Source organism: Thunnus thynnus, chromosome 5, assembly GCF_963924715.1.
Source record: "Thunnus thynnus chromosome 5, fThuThy2.1, whole genome shotgun sequence".
Taxonomy (NCBI): Eukaryota; Metazoa; Chordata; class Actinopteri; order Scombriformes; family Scombridae; genus Thunnus; species Thunnus thynnus.
In genome coordinates, this window is record NC_089521.1 from 11,437,727 (window position 1) to 11,463,612 (window position 25,886).

The window sequence follows — 25,886 nt, forward strand, 5'->3', positions numbered from 1 at the left end:
CAACTTTTTCTTATTGCCTGTTTCACATCTCGCCAAGGAGGTGTGGGGGCGATCGGCTGCTCAGAGCTGGGGAATCGATGCTGTACTGTAGGCAGGCATAGCGAGGGATCAGCGCAGAGAGGTGCGGAGGACAGGACTCTCTCGTATCACTCACTAGGCGTTCTTGGCAGCTTCTTGTCCTTTGTATGTGTGCTTGTATGGTAAAACCTTTGGCTGATAATATGCTGCAGCCTCATATCACCAGAAAAAGCTTGTTCTGTATCTGCGTAGGTAGACTTCTAGCCCTCTGGTTCCCAATTCTGAGATCATTTCAGCCTGCCTTAGCTTTGGTGTATCCACTGCCTGAAAGGTTTAAACACAGGTTAGATAAGGGCAGAAAAGTTGGAACAACTAATCCCCCACTGAGAGAAAGTTTAAGGATCCTTATGCTTTGGCAACTCATCCAATTGTAGAAAAATCCAAAGACAGCCATTATTTCACCAATTTTCTCTGCGAATCTCAGTAAAGACACACTTTTTAGCCAGCATGACACTGCCACAGCAGGAGATAAATCTGAAAGACCGCAAACAGAATCGACCCCATTCCCAGGAGTAATGGAGCTGTCACTGGCTAAATCTGACCCCACAGTAAGCCCCAGGGGGCAATGATATGGCACCCGTCCCTCCACAGCAGGGAGTCAGCAGCACGTATCTGATGATAGCAGTCATCCTCACTGGAATGAGGAAAAATAGAGGTCATTGTGTCACTGTAATCTCATGGGAAACGTGTTTATGTGCGTGTGCGTGTGTGTGTGTGTGTGTGTGTGTGTGTGTGTGTGTGTGTGTGTATGTGTGTGTGCGTGCATACGTGTGCATGCGTGTGTTATGAGTGTGTAGTGATCCATTTGAGGGTATAGTGAGAATCCCTGCAAAAGAGCATGACAGTGACAGAGAGGGAGGAATGACACTCTGATGGTTATGGTGGGATGCTGAAGTGATTGTTGATGCCTGCCAGGAGCTGATGAAAGCTGCCTTCATGAAATATGAGAAATGTCCGGTCCTCTTACACCTGCAAACATGTCAAATAGACAATTAAAGGAAGAATCATATTATAGTTGGACTCACTGTTTACTGCCTGTTGAGATCACATGTGTCCAACACATATGCCCACGTAATGAAACGTACCCTCCAGCATCAAAGCGTAATGCACGGCAAGGCAATCTTCCATCCAATCTAGACTCAGCTCCAGTAGCCTGTGTGGTCTCTGGAGGGGTGAGACATACCTCCCCACTCAGCATCTCGCTGCTCTCCATCCATGGCGCATCTCCGGCACTGAATCCAGTTCGGCTCTGGACACCGGCTGCAGCACACAGCGCTCCCTCCGCCTCACACACACACACACACACACGCGCACGCACACACAGACAAACACAAACACACACTTTTACAAATGCATCGTAGAAGACTGGACTGGCCTGGAAAATATCTGATCGAGCGCGTTCATGGTAAGGTAACATTTTTTTTTTTTTTGTGAGGGGAGGGGGGGTCAAAGCCGTCATCTGTTGTGCATTTTACGCGCACCGAGCTGCAACCTAACCGGTTATCTAACAAACAAGATGCGATAATCTGGCCATCATACAGATCATAATGAGGATGTGTAGAGATAAAACAGTAAATGTGTCAATGATTTTATTTTTTTCCCCATACAGCTACTTCAAGTGTGTCCGTGGTACTCAGTGGTGTGTTTATAGTGACCTCGTCTTACTTTATCGGCTGCGGTTCCACCATAATACTCCACAGGGACTCAGTTTTGTTGTGATATTTGTTGTTCTGACATTTATTGCAACAATATTACAGATAATTATCGGTTATAACTCGAGTTTACAGTGTTTCAGTTACTGCAGATTAATTTCCAGTGCTCTCAGATGCAGATTTATGCTTCTTATGTTTAACATCCACAGGATCGTGTAGCTGTAAGAGAGGCGGGATAAACTCAAGTTGAAGCTTTCTTTTCTTATTCCTTCCATCTTCTCCTCTATTACTCTAATTTCATCATCACTAAACTTTAGGCTACATGACTTTCTCATTTCATTTCTCATCTTTCATTTTACGCTCAAACATCGCGCACCATCCGCTCGCTTGTTGTGCTGTTTGTGAATGAACCACACAGTGAGAACAATGCGCGGTGTCTTATCAGGGAAATATAATCACGGACAAGATCAGACGGAGAGTTGACCTTTTTCTTCATTGTGTTCCTTACTCTCTTCTCCGTGTGTGTGTGTGTGTGAGTGTGTGTGTGTGTGTGTGTGTGTGTGTGTGTGTGTGAGAGAGAGAGAGAGAGAGAGAGAGAGAGAGAGAGAGAGAGAGAGAGGGGAGAGCTGGAGGAATCATGTAGATGGCAGGAGCTCCTCTGTAACCCAGGGTCAGTTGCAGCTCCTCCGTGCGCTGCAGCGCTCTGTGCGTGTGTGTGTGTGTGTATGTGTGTGTGTGTGTGTGTGTGTGTGTGTGTGTGTGTGTGTGTGTATGTGTGTGTGTGTGTGTGTGTGTGTGTGTGTGTGTTGATGGACAGGAGAAGGAGGATGAAGAAAAACAAACTGAGACACAGAACTCTTAGTGTTGCCACTGTTGCTCAACTCTTTGGACTGATCACCAGGCTTTGCCAATAAACAGCCTCACTCACCTCATTCAGAGGATCTGAAAACACACAGAGGTGCCTTAATAGAAAAATCTTTGGCACTGTCGCTCACCCACTGTTCCCTCAATCGCTTCCATCCCAGATCCCTCAGTCCCACCCTCATCACTAACTTCTAACTTCATTTGTTGCCTTCATTTTCCACAGAGGCAATTGCCTTTCCTTGCACCATGCACTAATGTCATTATCTCCAACACTTTAGCTGCTAGCTATGTTATCTCAGCAGCAACGCCTGTGCTCACTGAATTTACAACTCAAACCTGCCAGAGGAACGTGCACTGCACAGTGTAATCTGTGGCTGATCCTGTCCCTGAGGCTTTTATCCTCTTGTAAGCACTGAGGAATACAAAAACAGAGACCACCTGAAGCCTGCAGTCCCCTTCCAGCTGTTGACAGAGTGTCTATTATTCCTGGTGTCGAGTCCCAATGCGGGAACAGTTATAAGCCAGGGAAAAAGGAGGACTTGCAAATCAAATTGCTTTAATCCATTGAAGCATCTGTCTTCATTCTCGAGAGGGCAGCAGGGTGTGTAGCAGAGGAGCTCTGATCATGACTGGAGGAAAACAAAACCTGTCACTGTGGAATCGTATGATGTGCCTCGGTCAGCCAGCTGTGCAGTAGGGTATGAATGGCAAGACAGTCAAATTGACAGATTTTTTTTTAAGTGTCAAAGATGGTAAGAAGCTTGGTCAAAGTCTCTCATTATCTGCAGTCATTCATGCTTATATTTCTCTGCCCTTTCCTCTCCCTCCTGTCCATCAACAAGCACACAAACAGGAAAAGCTGCTCTAAAGTTGTTCTGAGACAAGAGACATACAGTACAGTGTCCTCATTGCTATCACTACTAGTCTAAGAAACAAAGTTTTTCTCTCCCCGATGAGTTCATTCTGTGATTGCTGTTTTTAGCCGTATTCAAACAGAATGGCTCATGATGTCAGCTCGATTTCTCTTCCCCTCACCCACAGAGTAAATGTCTGGTTTTGCACTGTTTGTGATTAATGGAACATCAAAAGCCGATCTCAGCTCAGTGTGATACATTCCTGAGGATATGAGTCTGCCAGGGACATATAAACATCATTAATGAACAAGAGGCAGACTGGAAAGACAGAGTGACAGAAAGAGGGTAAGGAAGCAAACAGGAAAGCAATATTTATTTTTGTCAGTAATATGATGTATATATACCTGTAGCTTTGATGGTGATTGCCTCCGCACAGCCACTCTGAGTGATGGAGAGACAGTTTGCGCCCGGATCTCATGTGATTACCTACCATCAGTTTGGTGCAGAGGGACAAATGGATGGCAGCACCTTTTTTTTTCTTTTTTTAAATCCATTTGGAAAATCACATCTCCCTTCGCTCTTTCATGCCCAGTGGCAAAGAACTCGGAAGTGTACAAAGGAAACTTCTCCACTCATCTATGTGAAGACAGCTATATTTATGTGGATATGTAACTCTCTGCTGGGCTTAGAGGCTTAATTACCCAGAAGAGAGGAAAGCAAAAATGAAATGCAATTATGCAACTGTGTGCAGGGTATCCTATCCTGGATAGTGGAGCTATTGTAGATGGGGACATTACAGCTACCATTTTCCAGTGGTCTAACCTTTGAGTCGTGTTTTCCTGCTGAAGAAAATCAATGGATCCTTTAGGAAACAAATCCACAACCTTTAAACTGTTTATTCAAAGCGTTTAAGCTACTTACGTTAGAAATACTACAAGGTGCTGTCTGTTTGTCCTCCTTGTGGAGACAACAACCTTTTTTATGGAACCAAAAAAACACTTCAAATGTGTTTTAAAGGAGAAGTTTGACATTTTAGAGAATACTCTTATTATTTTCTTACCAAGAGATAGATGAGAAGATTGATGCAACTCTCACATCTTAAATATGAAGCTACAATCAGCAACCTGCTAGCATTGTATGAAGACTGCTAGTCTGGCTCAGTCCAAAGGTAAAAAATAGATATAAAAATCTGCCTACGAGCACCTCTAAAGCTCAATAATTACAAAGACATTGTATCCATTTTTTTTAAATTCATAAATAACCCTCTGTAACACCACAAATTGTCATTTCTACACTTCTGTTTTTGTATGGTAAAAAAAGGGACATAACATGCTAATTAGAACATTCTGTTACATAAATCATATGATAAAATATTCTGAACTGGCAGGGGAAATCTGGAAAGTTAATGTGACATACTTTACCCTCTACTGTTGAAGTGCCCTGGAGCAAGGCTCCCAACTTCTCCAGCAATAGATGCTCAGCGGCCAATAGTAGACGCCTGCAGGTGTGAATGAGCAAAAGCTGCACACATGTATGAAGATGGAAAAAATAGATCAAAATGACATCTCATTGTGTGTGTGTCTCCCTGGTGGCGTCAGAGTGAAGGATGTAGAGCCAGAAGGGGGGGCAGGATGGAGTGCTCCTGGAAGACGGTGCTGCTGCTGGTGTGTGCCTCTCTGGGAGTCCAGTACACGGCCATCCGCACCCTGAGGGATTCGCTGTCTGGACCCTGTCAGGGATCCTACCACTGCCAGACCAGACATCACCGAGGTACAAATCAACAGCAAGTCCAGACTGTGCTACAAACTTAACTTCCTGTCTACAAGACCACAGCAAAAATCCGGAGAGTATAAAGTTTAGACATGTATGAATATACGCTTATATTTAATGCAAAAAAAACATGCTCTCTTATAAAATTTGAATGAGCAGCATCAGCAGAGGGCACACACTTGAACCTTAATTGGTAATATTAGTAATGTTGTATTGTGATTAATGTTTGGAGGAAAGCATCATGTAAAGAGATTGAGTAAAGACAGAATATCTAAGCTGGAGAATCAAGCTGTGGCACCACACTGTGACTGAAGCAAAAGAAAAAAGGGAAGCAGATCATTAAACGAGGGAATTCCCAACAAGTGGGCAGGATGGAGAAATGAAATATGTGTAATTCGTTTGACAATTATCCTCCAATTTATCTCCATTAATCCCCCTCTCATAGCGCAGCTGTAGCTTGCCGGAGCTCCTGTGTACAAAAGTAACATCCCCTTTGCAATCAACTCCTCATCAGCCATAATTACATGTTAGCTATTTGCACTATATTTAGAGATCCGCCATTTCATAAACCCCCTCGGTAACCCACCGGCAGACAAGAAACTTACTCATGCATGTTTACCCTCTAAATTATTTAAACCTTATTGGCTTGATTAAGGAGTTTACTTTCTCCTGGCTTGAAGTTATGGCGAAAACGGACTCTCACTTTTATGAGCTGAAATAAGTGAAATAAATCCTCTTTTGTCAGAACTTGAAACAGATCGTTTTATTTTTTTAAAAAAAAGAAATAAAAAACAATCAAATATGGCTAAATTTAAATCACATTGTCAGTAAAGCGTACAACTTTTCTTTCCCCAAGACTCCAGGTGGAGAGCTTTGTGCGATGACAATTGGATGCCCGTCGAATCGCCTCGGAAGCACATCCTGCTGTTTGCCACCACACGCAGTGGCTCATCCTTCACCGGTCAGCTCCTCAACCAGCACCCCGGGATGTTCTATGTGTTTGAACCTCTCTACCACGTTCAGCAGGCCTTCACCAACTCCAGCAGCAGGCTGCGTCGCACCTTGGACCGCCGGGCCCTACTGGGAGCATACAGGGACCTCCTCCTCAATCTGTACACCTGCGACCTTCACTTTATGGAGAGCTATATTCGTCCTGAGCCACAGGACCACATCACAAGTTCTTTCTTCCGCCGAAGCTCCAGCCACGCCCTTTGTTCCCCTCCTGTGTGCCTGGAAGGAGGGGATGGAGTGGGCTCTGATCCACCTGATGAAACCTGGTGTCCTAAGAAGTGCGGGGCACTGAACCTCACCTTGGCCTCTATGTCATGTCTGTCAAGGGAACACATAGCCATAAAGACAGTTCGGGTCCCTGAAGTGGGGGACCTGCGCACCCTGACTGAAGATCCGCGTCTGGACCTGAAGATCATCCACCTGGTGAGGGACCCCAGAGCCATCCTAGCCTCACGCATGATGGCGTTTTCAGATCAGTTTCGCGCTTGGAAAATATGGAATGCAACAGGACGGCAGCCACGATATGTGGACCTGTCACAGATCACCAGCACCTGTAAGGACATGGCGGCCTCTGCAGAAACAGGCCTGCAAAGGCCAGCCTGGCTGCGGGGACGCTACCTGCTGGTGCGGTATGAGGACCTGGCTTTCAACCCAAAGGACAAGGCTGCTGAGATCTACAGGTTCATTGGGCTGGAGATGGAGGACAGGGTGCAGATGTGGATCGCAAAGAACACCAACAGTAACGTGTCATCTCCGTCTGAGTGGAACTACAGGTATTCCACCACCAGAGACTCCAGGGCGACAGCAGAGAGCTGGAGGCTTCGTCTCGGCTTTGATATCGTGAGGACTGTGCAGAATCTTTGTAATGACACTCTGGCTCTGCTGGGATACAGGCAAGTTCACTCCGCAGCTGGACTCAAAAACCTTTCCCATAGTTTAGTGGAACCCCGGACCTTTCAGCCGGTCACATGGTAGATTTGAATTCTTTTTTTTTTTTTTTTTAAATCTCACTGTTATTTATTTATTTATTTATTTATTTATTACCGCTGACTTTCCCCTCTGTCATACAGAAATAATGAATGTATTTTATATTATTTTTGAATAATTTAAAAAGTAATTTATTATCACTCATATTTTCACTTTTTATGGTTTTGTTAGATATTAAAAGTGCCAAATTTAAAGAGTGTGTGATGCCAGAAAAGGTATTGATTTTAACTAAACTGCTGTATGTGTTGACAGAATACCCCTCTTTACTTGTACAGCAAAACCTTGAGGTATTCTAGTTTTATTTTATTTTTTCTCCACTATTTAATTTTCTCATCATCTTAGTGTTTACTGGGTTTAAAAGAGGAAAAAAGGACACTTCAAAGAATCCAGGTACAATTTCGGAGTAAATCTGACCTTAAGTCTTATAAAAAGTGATTTTCTTGAAGGTGAGACACACAGGAAGCGAGGGGGTTTATTTGCAAAAAGAGAAAAAAGAAGAAAGAAATTATAGGGCTTGTCTCCTGAGTGTCTCTAATGCATTCTGGAAAAGGATTAAAATGTCACATGTTGTAGGTAGAAAATCTTTGCCAGTGCAATCTTCTGAAGCACACAGCAGCTCTGTTTCCTAAGTGAAGATGTTCAGAATATATGAGAATATTTTTGTTTTTTTCTTTACTGTAAATGCTTAAATACTATTAATACTGGTTAACTGTTGCAATGCAAGTGTGCAAATGTTGTGTAGTGGACATATTTGTCAGTGTAACTATACTGTTTATATTTTTTAGATTTTTTTAACAATAAATTATTCATATGTAAGTAATACATATTCACACTGCTGAAATCTTTTTGCAACCACATTTGTTTAATGCCTTTTTTTATTTTTATTTTTTTCCTGCATGGATAAGTGCTTGAGTTTTAGGGCTGAAAACAGAGAATGGTGCAAATCTTTGCCTTTTATCTTGTAATCCTGCTGTATTTCTCTCTGTCTTTCAGCCAAATTTCAATCTTAGTGATGTGTCTGCAGTAACAGACATATTTTTGATGCAAGAGAACACACGCTGCACCAACTGTGCTTCATTTTGAGCTAACTTTGAACACTAAGAAGAATAATACAAGTATTATTTGGTGGTAACAGCTGTCTGCAGCGGAGTACAGTCACACATTAGACAGCTGCAGGTTCTCTGCCAGTCCCACCATTTGAAATTGGTCTTTGTGTCTAAACAGAGAAAGGAAGCGTGTCATCTCCAGACACCAGCCCATTTATTTCCATGTAGAGCTGCTCTCTTGAGATAAATGCTGGAAGTAGTTTCTGAGGGAGAACTCATTGCATGAATCATAGCCGAACCACCGATTGACTGTGATTTTCTTGCCTTTCAAATGCGAGCATTGCGTCTTCCTATGGTAGCCCACTGGGAGCTATGAGTTTTACTGCTTATGCCGCCAAAGAAAGCCACTCCAGAGTAAGGAAAGTATGCAATTTGAGTGGAACGGTCAGGCTGCTCTGTGAAGACTATTAAATCTGAAGTGAAATTGTCCCTTTAATAATGTATTTTTAGACACCCAGGCTTCCCTATCCTTCCTGTAGCTGCCCTATAGCTGCTGACACCAGGGATATCTCAGCGCAGCCCAAAGAATTGATCTACAGATCCAGCGGAGGAGAAACAGGATTTAAGATGCATGGAGAAGAGAGCGGCCGTCTTTCTTTGAACTTAATCTGCAAGGCTACACAAACTGGTCATAAAGCAAAGCTTTATGACACCCAGGGAGATGCACTTCATCGGTTTTTCCATCCCCTCCCTGACACACAAAGCTGCAAGTGGCCTGAGTCAGCCGTCAGCTAATTACCCATTTCTTTGCACTCAATACCAGCAACTCCTTTCTGTCTCCTTAACTGTGTTGACAAATTTAGGTCTTATCAATACTGGTTACAAATATGAGGTGCATGCTGATATTGGAAAATGCAAAATAGCATACAGTTAATCTATGCTGTCCTGGCTGGACATCCAAAACAGAGGTGCAGAGGTCAGAGTATGGGGAGCTCAAACACATTTATGGTATAAAATTCAAACCAAGATATTAAAAGATGAATTTACCATTTTATATCTTTGACTTCTTTCTTTTTTTGGAATCAGAGTTATTTTCAGATGTTACTTTGTTTTTTACATGTGTTTTTCCCTTTTATATGTAAGCATAAGCTCCTCTTGCATCAGCTCATTCTGGGTGGTTGAAATGTGGAATCAGTTGGGCGGCGATGTGTGATTTGCGTGTGTGCGGATGAGAGAAAAAAGAGACTTTGAAATGTTGAAATACTTTTACTTTTTTTTACCAGCATAATCAACTAAAAAAGCATCAAGATAAACTAAATATTCTGTGAAGATACAAGCTTTTAGGACGATGAGGAGCTAGACCTTCAAGCTGAGAGGTCTATGGTTCAAAGCCTGAGTAGGCAAGAATCTCCACTGCTGCGCTCCCATCTTCACTGTGAGCAGTATTGCAGGGATCAATAAAGAATCAATGTGACACAGTAACATTTATTGTCTTTATTAGATTCAAATGCAAAAGACACATTATTTGTTTTTAAATGTCTCTTGCTGGAAAGTAACGTTTTTTCTGAACCAAACTTCATCTGCTGTTATAATTCAAGATAGATGAATATCACAACGTCATTGCCAGTTTAACAACTACAGGTCACAGACGCAGTGTGAACCAGCTTCTAACAGTGTTTTGATTAGCACCCTCTTGGCCTTCCAGCACCACTGTTGAGTTGGTGTCGGTGGAATCAGCTCTATCGCGTAATTCCCCCTTCTGCTCTGCTTCAACGCCCGCCTGTAATCACCATCCCTGACCATTCGCTGGTCATAATGAGATGTGGGAGAGGAGGAGGTTGTCAGACGTCCTTGGCGTTGCCCCCCCCAGCTGCAGGTGTGTCATCCAGGTTCATTATCCCACGGTCGATTCTTTATGGTTCCTATGGGCAAGCAGCCAGAAAGACAGAAAATTATGAGCTCTCCCGCTGCCACGCTCACACATGAACACATGCTTTGATCCAAATTACTGTCATTTTGTGTACATACGAAAACATACTGTGCTTTCATGCTCATGTACTATAATATACATGTGGCTGTTAGAGGCTTGACAGAGGTGACACCCAGCAGAGGAGAGGCTGAGAACCACAAATCGCCCCCTTATAGGATAGCATTGATTTAAGAAAGGTCAGAAAGAGGCTGGTGAGAGCAGAACACACAATATATTGACAATCCAGTTAAAGTGACTTGTGAAAAGTGCTGTTGGTGACCAGAGAAACATCAGGAAATGGCTGTTCCTATTATGTATCAGACTTACATCTGCACTTAGAGATAGCTTTTCGCAGCACACAATATTTATCATTTCTCTCAGCCCCCTAAGTGCTAAGAGCTACTGTAAGTTGTAATTTCAAGAAAATAAGTACATGAACTGTATCATACATAAATGTTTTTATAAAAATGTACAAAAAATCATGCGCAAAAACTGTACATCAAGCCCTCCTAACATTAAAGCTGAGCAGCTTTTTCTCTATTGACACAGCCATAGAAATCCCAATAGCAGCGGCACAAACACGTTGTATTTTTCACTCTCCTTACTGGAAGCCAAAGTCATTTATAGAGAGATTAAGGAGCATTTAAGACAGAATGAAACCACTTTGCACCATCATATCTTTATTACTGGAGCCACCCGAGCCCTGAGCAGACATCAGCCTCTGTCACACCCATCATTCAAATACTGTTATATCCCCCCATGCACACAGTTCATACACACACACACACACAAACATGCTCCATATGCAACCCTGCTGTTCATCGGTCATCTTTACCTCTCGGTCTCTCAGCTCTCTCTTCTCACAGCGTCTGAACATTTTGCCTAAAAAGATTCCTTCAGCACGCCTGTGACATCTTCTGTATTGAAAGTTGCATTTTTATGACATCTCTCCCCAGTGTTTGTTTCCAGTGCAAGTCCACTCGCAGATTATTTATTGTGTTTTCCACTGATCCTAATAAGGGGCTTTCATAGCGAACATCAAAAGGCCAGCTGGCGGAGCTGCATCTTGGGTAGAGCTCCTCAAGATAAATGCAAGCCGGCCCCTGTCAAACTTAGCACCGTCAGCAGTCTCACACAGTGCAGTTTAAAAAGACACCAGTGAATCTCAACAGCAAGTACTATACAGTATTTCATGTATCAGTGAATACACTAAAAGCTCCATTAACAGCAATCCATTTAAAGCACCGTATGCACATATTATTGGGGTTGCGGTCCTCTCTTAACTGCCAGCAAGATTTAAATCATGGGTTTACATCTTTACAATAATGAAATGCTCGATTGATCTCCTTGTCCTTTATTGCTCTATTGGGTGGAAAACACACTCCATGAGGGCATACAGTGATTGCTTAACTGCTGTGATACTGCAAAGGGTGATTAAGCATATTACAACCTGAAGTAACAGGCAATAGAAATTATGATTTGAAGAAGCATCTATAGCTTATGCAATGCTGGGGCTATTTTGATCTTTTTCATGATGCACAATGAAGCTGTCGCAGGAGCTCATCTCGGGGGAGAAATTGAGAAATAACATGGCATCAAGCATGAGGCGAGTAACAACAGGCTACTTCTGAGGCTCCTCGGTGTGTAAATAAATGAATATTCACTCAGTTTGTCTCTGCTAGATTCATATGAACGGTCACATTGTGACAGCTGCACAGGCTTAGATTTGGATAAAAAGGCTCAGGATTCCTGTAAATGGAAATGCATATGAAGACCATGTGAGTGTTGGTGCTTTAGCTTGGAGCAAAGCTCTGGCTTTTTGTTCTCCTGGCCTCTTCAGGGTGCTCTCAGTAGAATAGAGTAGATCAGTGTATCTACTGGCGTTCAATCACACACCCCACTGACGCCCCTCACCAGCCAGAGCCAGGCTTCTCTGAAGGATCTTACCCTGAGGAGAGTCTTTCTTCCGGAAGTCCAAGCCTTTTTCTAGTGAGCAACACTCAGATGCTTTAGATGTGGGTATTGGTCCGCTGCCCCCTCACTTCCTCCCCCACAACTCTCCACCCCCTCCTCATCCCTGTTTGGCATCTCTTTCTTCCTTTCATTCCCAGCTCCACTTTCAGAAAACTGTAGGCGTGAAACTGTCTGTGGGATTTTTTATTTTTTATTTTATTTTCTGCCCTCTGTTATGGAAGTCTTTTACACAACTAAAGCACGGCATGAGGCGTAGGCTGCAGTATCACAGAGGCAGTAGGGGGAAGGTGTGATCACAACCCTGCAGGCTCAGATCGGATCGCACATCATCGTTTTCAGCCCTGGTCTGTGAGTTTGGTTTGGCCTCTGTTTTTTCCAGCCCACTCATTGCAGCTTGCTTGAAGGTTTGGGGGCAAATTTGAAACACACAGACTCATGCGTTTTCTTCTTTTCTTTGTCTGGCTTTTACCTACAGTAACTTATTTTGCATTGAACCCCCGTCTCTCTCTGTTTTCCTCTACCTGCCCAGAACCCCCCTTCCCCCACTGTCAGCAGTTCCTCAATGAATTCCCAACTAGCTTTAATTTTCAGACTCATCCATTATTCACCAACAGAGGGCACCGAACAGAGCGGCATTGAGTTGGATTAAAGGCCCAAGTACTGTATCTTTTCCTTTCAGTTTAATTTGAATAGATTTCATATTCATTGAAACGGCATATGAGACATCCAATTTCAATATGTTGAAAAGGAAAAGAAACAGACAGGATGGAGTAGAGGCAGTGGGGAAATGGACCTTGACTACAAAAAGATCAGCAGGGATGGCTGTGAGCTGTTTTTGTGTGTCCTGAAACTGCTGCTGATTTTATGACAAGTTGTCTTTTACAGATATTGTCCACTTCCGTTGTTATGCACTTTTTTTCTTCAGTTTAGATGCAGAACAAGAGAGAGAACAACTCACAAAAAATTTTTTTTTAAATTACTGGCATGTGAAATCATTTTTTACAGTGTGACATTTTAGGACTACTTTCTTGCCTGGAATTAAAGGAGAAGATCAGTACCACTCTTATGTCTGTGTGTTAAAGAGCAAGCAGCCATTTAGCTTAGCTTAGCACAAAGACTGGAAACCAGGGGAAACAGCTAGCCTGTCCTTTGCTAAAGTCCAAAAGTACAGCAACCAGCTCATTAATCCTTTAGAAGAATATTTCTATGGATTTTGAGAAACATGCTTAAGGCATGTGTGGGCACAAGTTGGCCTAGGTAGCCTTGTTACACCCAATCATTGTGCTTCTAACACTCATAGGATCAAAGCTGTGTGGATGGAGGCCATTCAGTGAATGATATCTCTGGATAACGTGACCATTAAAAATAAAGCATTATGTGTGTTCAGTTCTTTTTGACCACTTTATTACTGTTCTGTTTCTAAGTGACCACCTACAGTTTGTAAAATCAAAGCTATCCAGCTGCTTCTAAATGAAAAAAACAACATCACAAGGAAGAGAAAAGAATTTAGATTCAGGAGTTATTCTCAGCTTGAACTCTATTGGCAGACAAAACATCAGTTCTAGATAACTCTGCAAAAAACACTCATAAAAAAAGAACATTGACATGTTTTTCTTGCTGTAATCATTCCTCCTGTTCATATTGGCTATTAGCAGATCCCATAATCATAATGCACTTTCAGTGTAGATTTGAAGTTTGAAGCTAATATGAGGCTTCAGCAAAATCTCCTCTTTTTGTTACAATCTTTCCACTGCAGCTGAACAGGAAAACACTAAATATCCACTTTATTTGACTAACTCAGACGGCTGCAACTTCATATTATCTTCAGATAGACTTAAATACATTTTTGCTCAGAACAAGGACTGTGGATTTTGTCCCCCATCACTTAAATTGGAAGCACATCTGGAGGAGATCTTCTAATGGTCAGTATGAACAGGGGGAATGATTATAGCAAGCAAAACCTGTTTCAATTTTCATTAGGGCACCTGCCTGTTGTTTCAAGACAGACTTGAAAAACTGTGAGTCTATCCATTAAGGTTAAGGACAGATACTGACTATGGCTTGTGCTGCTGTTTCTGTACCTGTGAAAGGATAATTAGTCTATTTTTGGTGCCTATAATTCCCACACATCGTGTAAATAATACATTAATTTAACTAAGAATAGAGCCAGGCTAGCTGTTTTCCCTTGTTTCGAGTCTTTATGCTAAGCTAAGCTGTAACCACACCCTGATTCCAGCTCTGTACTTAACTCACAGACATAAGATTGATATTGATCTTCTCATCTCAACTTCACTTCAATTCTTGTACTTCACAAACTAGCCCTTTAAATGACTACAGGCTTCAGGGCTACAGTATGTCAGCCTGCTTGAAAGCCTTCTCTTCCTCTCCATCTTTCTCTTGCTCTCTTTCTTTCCCTCCCTTCTTTTGTTTCCAGTCACACAGCTTCGGTCCCATCAGTACCTCAGGGCTGACACGTCCGCTGATGCTAACAAATGACGAGCGTCCCCACTGACAGCAAGTCCATCTGTCTGTGTCAGAGTAATTGAATTTCATAAATATAATCAGATGGGTCTGTTATGAAGGGACCTGTAGTCTGGTCTCCTCTACTCTGTGGCTGTGTATTATTCCACACACAACAGATACTGTCTGCAGCCAGATTAACAAGAGGGAGCATGATTACCGCAAAACACAGATAGATGTTAGTTTGGTATCTGACAAATAATGAACAGAGAACTGATTCTGCTGCACCATTTGTCTTGAAATCTAATAGGAAGAGGAAGTTGCCAGTGGCATGCCGGCTTAATTGATAAGGTAATGGAGGGACTATTGATGCTCCACTCCGGCGTCATGATTATTTGAACTGGTTTGAAAAGGAATTGTGCTTAAAAACTCCAGTAGACAATTTGAGATTACCAAAGTAAATTAATATACTGAAGGCAATCTGCCACTATTGATCAAAACAAGATAAAATGGAGAACTCTGAAGCTACTTAAGGCAAATAGACTTTAAGCCGTACATCCTATTTGTTATTTGCAAAAGCAGGGCCACAGTTTTCCCACTGACCGGCATGTGCAAATTCAGCGTTAACTGTATGTTCTGCTGAAACAGATGCTTCACAAGAAACATATGCTCAATAGAAAGCATCTAATTAGCTGTTAAATGAGCCGAGCTTTGACCTGAGAAGCTCCCTCAGAGGGGTAGTTAATCCCTGTTGATGCAGTTTGAGGAATTATTGATCCACGGGCCCATCAAGCTTTACTCCATGAGGATGCTATCGACCAAGGCATCCAGAGAGTCCTTCCACTCTGCAAATTTACGACAGAATATTTCTTTTTTCTTTTTTTTTTAAACTCCATGTGTAGATGATCACAACAAAAAGTCAACTGACAGGGCCTTCAGGGGTTCTCAAAGACAGCGATCTAATTAGTGGCAATAAAGACTTTGAAAACTCCTTTGACGAGACGCTCCCGACAGAGATTATCTTTCTCCCAGGCTGAGGAGAACAGAGCAGCAGGCCCAGATCAGGACTCTCTTGATGCCACTGTAAAGAGCTTCAGTGAGACAAACATTGTGTGATATAACTGCATACACAAACCAAAAAATTAATCTTGTAATAATCCATCTGAAGTTATCTTTGCTCTGTCTGATCCATCCGAAGCAATCGTGGCTCCAATTAACACCCAAAAGGAAAAACAATCACTCAAACAGCATTTACTTTAGAATATTTCTTCTTAGAACAGTATTTTAATACAAAGATCAAAGCACCAGATAACAGGATAGATGACCACATGTTACTGGCTCCCTTTGGCAAGCATTCAGACAGACAACTGTGATGTCTGCAGAGCTGCAAAACCTGCCTAGATGAGGACCGAAGCAGCGATTGGCTGATTCACTCGCTCTCTCATGTTCAAGTCCTGATAGATTTCATTTCCAAAACAATTGATAGTTTGTCGCATCTGCTGTGCTGTGGGACATGCAGCCTGGGATGTGAAGAGAGTGCCAACATATGGTGGATTTAATTAATGTGAACCATCTCATCTGCCTCTCTGTAGACAGTTTAGGCCTGATACACCCTACAGACCTCCTGTGTTTCCAGACCAATTCACTCTGTTGGGTTCACCTTACTGAATTAATTAGTATGCCCTCTGCCCACCTGAGCCTGGGGTTCACATGCTTCCACTTAGAGCCACAAACTTCTGCTAAAGTTGCAAGGAAAATTTTTAACATTTAGTTTCAAAGTTGCCTGTGTGATGTATATTCCCCAGCTTGCAGAAAAACAACTTGAAATTTGATTTATCTCTTTGAGATTCAGTCACTGATGTTCAGCTGAGAAGCTTATTTCTCGATCCCCCAGATCAATGAGCGTCTTTCGAGGCGCTGTTTGTACTCAGTCATCTTTCCTCTGTACTGCTAAGGAGAGTGCTCCTTTAATGGATTTGAACACTAAACTGATGAAGGAGCATTAATTGGCTTATCAGGGCAAATCACATTTTTGAGCAAGCTCTCAGAATCAGAGCTCCTGTCTGTAATGGGATAAACAAAATGGCCTTGTCTCAAATGAGAGAGTGTGTGAATCCACCGTTGCCAATAGAAAAATATATTCCAGAGGAGATACCAAGAAGCGTTGGCTCCTATGCATGCTTTTCTGAAAATTTGATTTAAATGATTGAGCCCCATGCCTGCTGGCAACTAAAGTCCCTCATTGGATGTTAACCCTTTACTTATATACATCAAAGAAATGAACTGAGCTATGGACAAAATGCAGAAAAAAAATAATTTGGAGACGAAGAAATGTTGTCTTGTTTTAGTAAATTAAGTAAAAATTGCCAAATAATACATGTCCAGGCTCATAATCTGAGCCAACACATCCAAAGCATGAAGCTCTGCCTTTGGTGAGAACTGAACTGTCTGAGTGCCAAGTATACAAAGTACCCAAAATAGAAAAGCAATGAAATACTGAGATTTTATGGAAAAAGTTTAATATAATTTTGCTCTTCCTTCTGCTCCAGTGTTTCATCTGTGCACCGTATCAGTCCCCAAATTCACATGAGGAGAGTTGATATAGTGAGCAAAATTAAATAAATATCATCACTCACCATCTGTCAACATGACAGCTATATTTAACAACACAATCTAATATGCAACATCTCTGAGTTATCAAATCAGCTCGCCCTGAGGAAATGTAAGAAAAACAGCATTGATTGGGGGGCCAACACAGTGCTCTGTCATTATCGACTGACCCTTCTGTCAGAAAACAATCTGACAAGCTATTCGGTCTGGAAACACAAAGAACAAAACTGGATAATCTAGCTATCATAAGGGTGGCAGTTGAAGATCATTCATGGGTGGTTCTCAAACAGATGATACAAATACATTTCCAATAGATATTCAGATTCATATTCATTTGCAATCCTGCATCAACAACAGAGGAAATTAACAGGAGTACAGTAAACTATATATATTTTATTTGTCTTTTATTCAGTATGAATTTCACTCTCTGCTTTCTCAATAAGGAAATAATCAATTCACAGACACAAGATAAACAGACTCCAGGATGGTCCAGCTGGCTTTACCGTTTCCATAGCAATATAATAATATAAAGAGTTTTTTGAAAGATGGATAGAACCATAAAAAATCTTGTGTTCATTGGCCCTGAAAGATGAATACTGACTGTGTCAGCCATACAACATATGAAAGACTTTCCATTATTTTGATAAACACCAAAACCCACCAGAATATAACTGAATGGGTAGCTCCTGTTGACTGGAGCATGGGGCTCAAAGTTTCTCATGAATAGATGTAGCCTGGGTCTAAAAAACCTACAAATTGTGGAAAATAAACTGGTGCATAAATAATATGATTCTGATAATGCTTTATGATAAATGAGAGGGCAGTGTTTGCAGAGGAAAAATTTCACACGCACACACACAGTCGTGTTTCCATAACTTCAGAGGACATTACATTGACTTATATTAATTTGCTGGAGACTTATCCTAACGTTAACATAACCCTAAACTAACCTTAATTTTAAACCAAATCACAGTGCTTTTTTGGAGTGCATCTTAAAATCTACACAAATATGGAGCTGTTGAACATCCTGAGATTTAAACCTGTATTAACAGTTGGTTTTTTTGTTGTTGTTGTTGTTTGTTTTTTTGCCACTTGGGGGCAACGGAAACAACCTGTAAACACAACACTGACATATTATCACCTTTAAGTTTAAGTTGATATAGCTAATGTCTTAGCAAGGGGGATAGCGATAGCATCCCCCCTCAAATCACCTACTGACTGTATCATATCCTTTTAAGTTGATATAACAACAATTACAACATTAATATTCATTTGGAGCCGTGTTTCTGCCCACCTGATGAATGTAGGTCCAATATTTTCCTCCTCCTTTAACTCCATTCTCCTTTAACTGTTTTTTGCTTTTGTTCTCTATCAACTCCTGAGGGAAATATCTGGTTCTTTAGCTGCTAAATGCTCCACTTGTTCACCAGCTAGTTGCTAACTGTGTCTATTTGCCATTTTGGTGCTGAGAAGAGAGTGTACAGTGCATTTTTAGAGCTATTTGTCTCTAAACAGCTGACTGCTGTGGCCAAAAACAATGTGGAGAGTGAACCAAAACAGTAAAGTTGCAGCCGGACAGCTAAACAAGGAGCTGAAACTCAATATAAAGCTTCATAAATCCGAGTGGAGCTGCAGAGCCAAGTGATAATTCTCTGTAGGTTTATCACTACAAGCAACGCCTCTGACATTACACAAGGTCATTTGATATATTTATTTTATTAAAAATCAATTATAGCCCCTTTAAAGACAATGGGTATATAAATGTAAAACACTAATACTAAAGTATGATTGAGTCTCACCAGACTCTTGTTGCTACTGCCTCCCCGTCTTCCATTGTTGGTCTGATATTTGTTCAGCAGTGGCCAAACAGCCAGAGAGCCTCCTGCTCCTCTTCAGGGTTTGTTCAGGGTAATGAATAGCATGCTAGTGTGCAGCCAACCACCAGGGAAGGCCATGACTTTGCAGGAGGGGGAATCCTGCTGCTCTCCCCCAATTAGAGCCACCCGGTCAGTCCGGCCACCTGCTGATCCACAGAGAAACCTCATGATTGCAGCAGCTTGCACCTAATCCAGTCTATTGAGGAGAAAACAGGAAGAGGGGCAGACAGCACGTCCTGAATTTGGCATGGCGAAGCCTGATGCAGCAGACAAGAATGGTGATGATCTCTCTCCATCTCCTCACTTACCAAGTATCTAGAGAGGGACCTGGCTGCAGACAAGATGGTGGACATCAACCAACGGGGTGTTCGTGGTGCTCATTAAACATTAATGACTCCAGCAGGTGGCAGTAATGCGCCTTTCGTTGGTTGCAGCCTGTCATTAAATCGGGAAGAAGAAGAAGATAAATCAGAAGACTTTTAGCGCAAATAACTTTGTTTCTGAGTTTGTTCAAACAGTGAACAAGATTTCCTCACAGTTTTGACCTACTAGCAGTGAATGCTTGTAAAGGTCAATGCAATTATATTCAGCTTTAATCTGGTGAACAAGAACATGTCAGGTTATAGATCTCAAGTTCAATAAAATTGAGTAGTATCTCCATATCGACTCAAGGAATACATGAGACTCCAATTTAACTTTAACTTACAGATTTAAACAAAAGTGATTTCTGTGAATCTGATATAGAGACATCTGAACATCTGTTCTGCAGCTGTAGATTTATCAAGAAAATGTGGTCGGATGTTTATGATTGGCTTCATTCTAAAGAAAATAAATGTGGAACATGTTACATTTAAGAGTATGCATTGTGGGATAAATCTGGAGGAATTTGTTGTGAATAAGTGTTTAATAAATAAAAGTAAATGTACTAAGTCACTCCCCTTTGTGGAATATATTTTATTGAGTTTTCATCATATACCAAAGCCGAGGAGAAGATGAACAGTATTCAAACTCTTAGATTTAGATTTATTTACATTTGTTTTATGTTTATAGAGAAGAAGAAGAAATTGAAGTAAAGGAAAATTTGTTTTCATCTGTTTTTATGTTGATACTTTTTATTAGATTCGCTCAGTATTTTTGTACACCAAAAAAAAAATATAAATTGAATTTAGAAAGACAAATTTGTAAAAATTATTTCTACTTTATTTATTTAATCAACTAATGCGTACTACATGTAGTAGTACTATACGTATTACAGGATTTATACAGTAAGCTATTAATGAACTGACAAATACCATATTCACAAATGTGAAATTGTTTATTTTCATTACTCAATGGAGAAATGAGACTGTAGATCTACATTGATACAAACCTGTTAAAACGGCTAAAATGGCTGAAATTTCCTCGGCCTCAGTTATTAATGACTATTTAAATAAAGGTAATAAAAAAGGAAAAACTATTGGTTATTGTCAAAAAAAAGTTAATAAACTCAGTGACTCACTGTTTATTAAAATTATGTTTTAAAAATGTTTTGGGGAATAGGAACAAACACTTCTTCCACTATCGAGCCGAATACATCTGTCCCTCTTTTCTCAGAGCTGAGAACTCTTTGCATTCATGGCTTACAGGGTCTAACAACACGGCTAATGGGATCTCAGCTATCTGATCACTCAAGAGCTCCTGGACCCCTTTCACAACCAGCTCTTTACATTCCCAGTTCTTTACATCAGAGGAGCTGCTGCTCTTTCAGGAAAGAGACATAATACAAGAGACATGTTTGGTTTGAGCTGTTCGTTTAATGAGCGGGAGAGAGTTGGATAATATTTGGAAAAAAATGATCAAAGACGACAAAATATTACCTTAAATATTATCATTCAAAATACTATTAAATTCAGTTTTACATAGGGCTCAAATAATGGGTCACTCAATGCAAATATTTTCAGTATCACTGATAGCTGGTCCATTTAAACATCATACTAAAGAATTTAAGGACTTTTTGATTCTTGGTAGTGTTGGAAATTAAAACAGAATCAAGACACTAATGCTCAAATTTTGAAGGAATAGTTTGACATTTTAGGAAATACAATCATTTGCTTTCTTTTTTTAAAATACTTTTTTGGCATTTTGCCTTTATTTGAGAGTCAGTGTCTTTATTAGTGAGCCAGGAAAAATATTTTGCTGAGAGTCACATGAGAAGATTGATATCATTCTCTGTACATTAAGTAACGTTCGCACACAGAACTGGAGCCAGGAGGTGATTAGCTTAGCATATTGACTGGAAGCGAGGGAGACGGCTAAACCTTGACTAAACAAAGACCTCTAAAGCTTACTAAATGATATGTTCAGATGATATTGTTTGTTTTGGTCATTGTTTTCTCTCTGTGTTTGGACAGAACCATGCCTCTAGTTATTAAGCTAAACACCTGCTGACTTGAGCTACACACGCAATGCCAATATCTAATATATGTGTGTATCCTCAGTGGTGACCAACAGAGGTGTCACACAGTAAATTTTATTGAAGGGACACAGTTTCACAATGGATATGTTAATGTTCACACCAAACCAAGTTGGTGCCAGTAATTATCTGCTTTGGCAGATAATGTTATGTTTATGCCCTTCTAGCAGGAACTATCTAGAAAATGACACTTATTAACACCATATTTCATTTACAAGAAAATATTAGGGAAAAGGCTTTAAAATCAGGGGTAATGTTAGCTGGTTAGCTAAGTAGCTTAGCTTAGCCAACAACAACTCAGCCAGCACTGTTGATTATTTAACATTAATAACTTATAGCTACTAATAATAGCAAAGGGCAACAAGCTAACATTACTGTTAATTACTTGTGGGTTATAGTTAAAACCACTGATGCCAAATTCACTTTCAATTTTGAAGTTCTAAGTTATTTACAAATTTACTCAAGTCATAATGTAGTGCTTTCTCGTTCTAGGAACCAAGTAGCCTTAACAGAGAGGGATGGTCACTGTATGTAGCAGGAAGAGTTAAATACGAATAAAAACATACAGAAAAGCGACTTTTGTTTTATATATGATATTATTAAGGCTAAGGCTAAAAAAACTTACTGTGAAAATAGAAGTTAACAATATCTGAAGCCATCCAGTCTCAAATATTTGAATGGGCATGATGTCGCTGGTCACTGCTTTCAATTTTAGATTCCTGGGATGAAATATTTAGGCATAATACTGACACCAAAACTAAAGGAAATTATGGAAATTAATATAAACACAAGATGCGCATGGTATATATCTTCTTAGCTAACTATTGGCAAGAAAACAGCACATTTCCCAAAATGTCAAACTTTTCCTTTAAGCCCAGAATAATAACCTTTTCTATGGTAGGTTGGCAGCTTGAAGCAGTTGGCTCATCTGCTTTGTGAATAAAACAAGTTAAGCAGTCTGATGCTTTAATTTAGCTCATGAATGCAGTCAAGAAGAGAGGAAAAAAGAGCAAGAGAACAAGTGTGGCTCCATCAATCTCTGTCTGTCTCTGGACCTTGGGCAGATGGCTCTTTCTTAAACCAGCTTACACACACAGATGGAATACACAAACACTGTATGTGGTCAAGGGTAAAGAGGGTTGTACTACTATACATTTAATCAGTTCATGTCTCTCTTTGGTGCATTCATGTCGGACAACTGCTCCCTCTTTACAAGCCTAAGGACCAAATATCCTTGGATCCTTCAACCTTTAATCCCCACCAGTCCTTTCCACATTGACCTTGTTGTGCATGTTTTTAAATTCACATTATTATTAAATATGCGACCTACATTTACATGCAGAAAGAGAGAACAAATACAGTGTCGGTGCCCTTGAGGGCCTCAGTGTGAATGACATCAGTACTTAAATGTGGAAAAGGAAATTCATTTTAATTCTTTCATTCTGTTTTATTTGGGTTTGACATAGATCAGTGTGAGTACTTAAATCAATGGAGGTGAGTCTTGAGGAAAGTGATGACACAAAACATGTCTTTATCAGTCCAAAGGATGATTTATTTATTTATTTTTATTTCAGCTTGTGGATGATGGTGCTGGCCTGTGTTTGATGCATTTTACAGTTTCTTTGGTAAAAGTATTTCCAATTGAAGCCATTGACATTGAGGTCTGTGGATTAGTCAGAGTGACTGAAAAGACACGCTGCTGTAGAGTGTTTCGAATGTAATTTTCCAAAGCTTTGAGCACCACAAATGACATTCCTTTCAGCTCCATTGTATCGGGGTGGCAGCAAAACCTCAGAGAAAGATATCTGTGAAACCTTGGCACAATTAACCAGTGAGTTTGATGAACTAAAACTTTATTTTACACACCATTATTTGTAAGTACAGGCACAATTAAACAACAATACAGCAAAGACACCAGAAAAGATGCCTACAAGTATCAACCTATTGAAAATAGCAACTTGAGGACAGAATAGACCTATACATTTGATCTATACAACATACAAAGGTGCTTATCATTACTTCTTTTTGGCTTCACAGATGTGTCAGTTTGGTTCAGTAATCAGACTAACTGAACAAATCAAACCATAGTTCAACTAATAGCATTACGTGAATAGCTTTATTAAAGGAACAGTTTGACATTTTTCACTTATTCACTTTCTCTCATATTTTTACAATAAATATGAAGCTACAGCCAGCAGTTAGCTTAGCTTAGCATATAGACAGGAAATGTGTTGAAACAGCTAGCCTGGCTCTGTCGAAAGGTAACAAAATCCGCCTACCATGACTTCTAAAGCTCACATACTAACACACATCTCATTTGTTTTGATAAATAAAAATAAAATAGTAGTGTGGCACATAACCTCCCATAAAACAGCTAATTGTAATTTTTAGACTTCAGTTTTTGAGCTTATTTTGCACATATTCCTGTTTTTAATTGTTGTGCTAAGCTAACTCGCTCTCCACCAGAAAGCAAATATGTGTATTTCCAAAAATGTCCAATAACTTCTTTAAATGATGCTGAGATTTGCTAATTTGTCACAAATTTTTCAGTCTGTGTAAATCAGGGCAAGGTCTTGGCTTCATGTCTGTTTCCACAGATCTGAGTGTTGGTGTACACATGTGTTGTCTTATCTCGGGGGGCGCTCAAGATTCTTTAGGACCATAAATTTCATTTTAGAGGAAATTGGTGCAACGTTGATCCCTAGTAATTTAGCTTGGTTGAAAAGGTTACGGCTCTGTCACATTGTTGTTGCATATAGTTCTGTTCTGGTGTTGATGTCTTGACTCTGTTAAGCCATAAACTTCTAGCACGAGTGGAGACACCTGGTCTCAGAATTTGGATTTAATATCGTGTCCTGGCAGAGTTCAGATCCTGGGCAGGCTGTGATTGGTCAATTGGTGATTTCATTCAGTGATCAAAGGACCTGAGGATCTGCTGTAGCACTCCAAAAAAGACAGTTTTAAAGTCGGGGATCAGAGTGGGGGATCTGTTTTCTTGATCAGGAACTCTGAGTGCTGTGGGAATGTACTCTGCTCTGACACTCAGGCCTACAGAAGTATGTCTTGAGCACTACTGTCCCAACTGAGATCCACTGCATGAAGCGCATTTTCTCTACAAAAATCATATCATCCACTCGCCCTCTTGGATCAACCCTCCTCTGACACAACAGAGAAGTTGTTGATACTATCATGTTATCATGTATCATGTCATTCATGGGTTGGCTGCTTGTTAAACCTGCTTGTGTGTTGACTTTTTTAATAGCTTCACTGCTTCACTGAATAAATTACACACATCACACACATTTGGAAACACCCAACCTACTGTAAGCCTCATTATATTATAACAATCATCATCATCAGGAATCGCCTGATTACCTGACCTTGAAAAAATGATCTGTAGAAATCTGTTCTGTTTAATGCTGTGGGAGAGATGAGAGATGGTGACCTCAACTATAATTAATGTAAAATAGAAACAGAGCAGTAGGCTGTGGAATTGCAAATTTTGCAAATCTGAGCATTTTATGTATTTAGGTTACATGTCTGAATGTCTCTTTACAGGAGAGCTTAAGTGGTGTAATCAGAGCCAGGTATTTTTCTCAACTAGAAGCTATTTCATTCAAACGGTAAATAAAGTATACTGCTCCAGTGCATTTAATTTACAATGTGATGCGTTCCAGAGACTGGAATATCATGGTTAATGTATGTTTTGATGCTTCTATTCTTCCATACCATGAATAAAATTAATCCAAGAAACAGGGAAATATTATCTTAGCTCACTAGAGTGCTAATTTGGTAAAACTCTCATTTCTCAGAAATGAATTAATTTAAAGGCAAGTACATGCAAATCCACTGATGTGGGTGCAACCTGGTGATTAATTAGAAACTTAATGGTTAATGTTATGATAAACCATTAAGGAATAAATCAAAGAACGTTTATATTGTGAACAAAAGTCACAAAGATCAATGCAGACTGGGAAGCTCCAAATATAAATTATAGTCTTCACATTGTATATGGCCTGTCTAGTCAGGTAATAACTATACAGGGACAGATTTGGTGTAGTTATATAAATTATATTCATGGATTAGATTATTTATAAATGACTTTGATTACTAAAGAAACCAACAGATGAGGTACTGACACATTCAGAAAAGAAATATATTATTTATTCAGAGTTCAGGATCAGCATCAAGCATCATCATGGTGAAATAGTGAGAGGCATTCAGATGTTAACCCCCTTCAGTTCTAATGTATGTATGAAAGGTCAGAGGTCGAAGCCATCAC

The 25,886-nt window shown here is 40.4% G+C and overlaps 1 protein-coding gene and 1 long non-coding RNA gene across 2 annotated transcripts; one reads left to right on the plus strand and one right to left on the minus strand.

The window, feature by feature from the left end:
• The first annotated feature begins 5,053 nt into the window (after window positions 1-5,053).
• Window positions 5,054-8,460, plus strand: si:ch73-62b13.1 (Carbohydrate sulfotransferase 1-like). The gene is made up of 2 exons (XM_067591101.1): window positions 5,054-5,218; window positions 6,075-8,460. The coding sequence occupies exons 1-2, from the start codon at window positions 5,080-5,082 to the stop codon at window positions 7,202-7,204; spliced, it is 1,269 nt and encodes a 422-aa protein (XP_067447202.1). The 5' UTR covers window positions 5,054-5,079; the 3' UTR covers window positions 7,205-8,460.
• Window positions 8,461-9,653: 1,193 nt separating this feature from the next.
• Window positions 9,654-20,017, minus strand: LOC137183807 (uncharacterized). Its single transcript, XR_010928539.1, has 3 exons — window positions 19,461-20,017; window positions 19,075-19,348; window positions 9,654-10,184 (listed from the first exon to the last, which is right to left on the minus strand). It is a non-coding gene; the product is annotated as an uncharacterized lncRNA (long non-coding RNA).
• Window positions 20,018-25,886: the final 5,869 nt, after the last annotated feature.